Below are 2,589 nucleotides of genomic sequence, written 5' to 3'. Positions count from 1 at the left end.
TCAAACAAGATTGTTATCTACGTTATAGTGAACTTCTGCTTTAGGTGATGCTCTTGGAAATTTTGTTATCTCTGCAAGTACCTTTAGTCTCGTTTCGGCAAATACTTTTCCTTTGTTGGGCTGGATTAGCATTTTCACCAGCATAGGAGACTTGGCTAATAGAAGCTGGATAAGCTCAATTTCAGGCTTTGTGCCTGTAATACCTTCAAGCTTAACAACCCTGAGGTGATTCAGTGTCACATCTGAGAAGCTTGCAGGAATATCATTGACAACATCACCGCGCACAGGATCAATCAATGCCGCATAATACACCTAAGAAAGATAAAGAAAATCAATAACTCATAAATTAAATAATAGAAAGAAATACTATGAACAGAAGCAAATCACCACATAAAGAAGAACACATTCAAAACAAAGGACCCAAAAAAAAAAGAGAAGTAAACTTCATTAGCACCTTCATTTGAATATCTTGTAAATACGGGGAGCTTCTTATCAAGCAAAGAGCATACGACAGCTCAGCTAATTCATCCAGACTGTTGAAGTTGTCAAATATCCCACATCGGTGGTTGACACTTTTGTTTGTGATTTTTTCCCTATTAAAGGAGGCCTAATGTATAAGATTTATATATACCTCTCATTTACCTTCTTATCTTCTTAGGACATTTGTATCTTTTCTCTTTAGTATTATTTCACTTGTATTTTTGGAGTGAAATAAAATATTGGTTGTGTCCGAGGAAGTAGGCAAAATTGGCAGAAACCTTGTAAATTTTGGTGTTCCTTTTATTGTTGCTTTATTGTCGTATTTATTATTTAGTAGCTGCCATAATTTTTGGTATAGTAGTTGTGATTCATTTACACTATATACATTTGGCTTCCGCAACACAGACAAATGGTGGTTAAGCATGTTGAAGATGTCAAATTGTCCCACATCGGTTGGGAAGTAGAGTTGGGGGGATTTTCTCCTATAAAAGAAGGCCTAATGTTTAGGATTTAAATACCTCTCATTTGCCTTCTTATCTTCTTAAGGCATTTGTATCTTCTCTCTTTAGTATTATTTCACTTGTATTTTTGGAGTGGAATAAAATATTGGTTGTGTCCGAGGAGTAGGCAATATTAGCCGAACCTCGTAAATTCTGGTGTTCCTTTTATTGTTGTTTTATTGTCTTATTTATTATTTGGTGGTTGTCATAATTTTTGGTATAGTAGTTGTGACTTATTCACACTATATACATTTGGCTTCCGCAACAAAGCAAAGATGTTTAAGACAATGAAGAGGAGAGGAAGGCTTTGCTGGTACGTTGCCTGATGCTGCAGCCAAGAACTAAGAAGAGAACATCGTAAATCAGGAACACTCAAAGCCCAAAAGATGGTACATCTATGAAAATGCATTAGACTGAAGCCACGGTGCAACATTTACCTGGACACTAAGGTAATCTATGTTGAGATGCTCGAGAGCAGGAAAAGACTCAAAATACTTGGCAAGATCAAGTTGTCCAGCCTTCCCAGAAGGTACTGCTGTATTAAAAAGTGAAAGTTTCTCAAGAAGAGGTGCTTTCATCAACGAAATATCATTTATACCGCCACTGAAGTCGAAGGATCTCAACTTGGGAGCATCAATTTGGATGTGGTTTAAAATACTTGAGATTTGCAGCACCAACTTCTCGAGCAACGGGCAACGAGAGATTAAAATATTAAGCAATTCGGATGAAAATGTTATGTCATACAGTTCAAGGCTAACTAACTCATCAAATCCTCTGAAGGCAGATGGAGGCTGAATTGAACAATTTTGGAGTCTCAAATGTCTCATTTGCGAACATGTGAAAAATGAAGAAGGCAATTTGTATGGGTTATCCTTGGGAAATTGGAGAGAAAGATGTTGAATGCTTCTTGAGAGGAAAGATACCAGGTTGTCAATTTTAGGGTAATTTCCCAGATTAGCAATACTGGAGAGGGTAAACTTAGTAATTGGTCCGACATGGAGGGTCAAAAGGTCGTAGATAATGTCTTTAAACCGAATTGCAAGGGGTATTTAGTTATTTGTTGTTTCCCAAAGTGCTTGATCAAGCGTTAACACTGGAAGTCTGCACCAGTTACGCCTCCAATGCTTCGATAAGATGTTTGTCCTCACAGCATCTCGTAAAGGCAAACACGTAAGAATATCATCAATTACATTCTCGGAAAAAAAAGGTTGCTAAGCTGCAACCATAGAGCATACTCAGACAGAACCTTGACTCAGTTACCAAGATAAATCTTTTCTGACGTGGAAGATCAGACTATGTTGCAACCACAGAGCATACTTAGACAGTACCTTGGCTCTGATACCAATTGTTGCGGAAGCTAAATGTATATAGTGTGAATAAGTCACAACTACTATACTAAAAATTATGACAGCCACCAAATAATAAATAAGACAATAAAGCAACAATAAAGGGAACACCAGAATTTACGAGGTTCGGCTAATTTTGCCTACTCCTCAGACACAATCAATATTTTATTTCACTCCAAAAATACAAGTGAAATAATACTAAAGAGAGAAATACAAATGCCTTAAACAGATGAGAAGGCAAATGAGAGGTGTGTTTCAATCCT

General features: G+C 37.0%; 1 protein-coding gene across 1 annotated transcript; it reads right to left on the bottom strand.

The window, feature by feature from the left end:
• Positions 1–1,807, bottom strand: LOC107776123 (F-box/FBD/LRR-repeat protein At1g13570-like). Its single transcript, XM_016595957.1, has 3 exons — positions 1,418–1,807; positions 1,231–1,308; positions 1–312 (listed from the first exon to the last, which is right to left on the bottom strand). The coding sequence occupies exons 1-3, from the start codon at positions 1,805–1,807 to the stop codon at positions 1–3; spliced, it is 780 nt and encodes a 259-aa protein (XP_016451443.1).
• Between the last annotated feature and the right edge of the window lie 782 nt (positions 1,808–2,589).

Source organism: Nicotiana tabacum, chromosome 20 (assembly GCF_000715075.1).
Source record: "Nicotiana tabacum cultivar K326 chromosome 20, ASM71507v2, whole genome shotgun sequence".
Lineage (NCBI taxonomy): Eukaryota > Viridiplantae > Streptophyta > Magnoliopsida > Solanales > Solanaceae > Nicotiana > Nicotiana tabacum.
The sequence above is the reverse complement of the archived record's forward strand: the minus strand, read 5'-3'. Positions and strand labels throughout refer to the sequence as shown.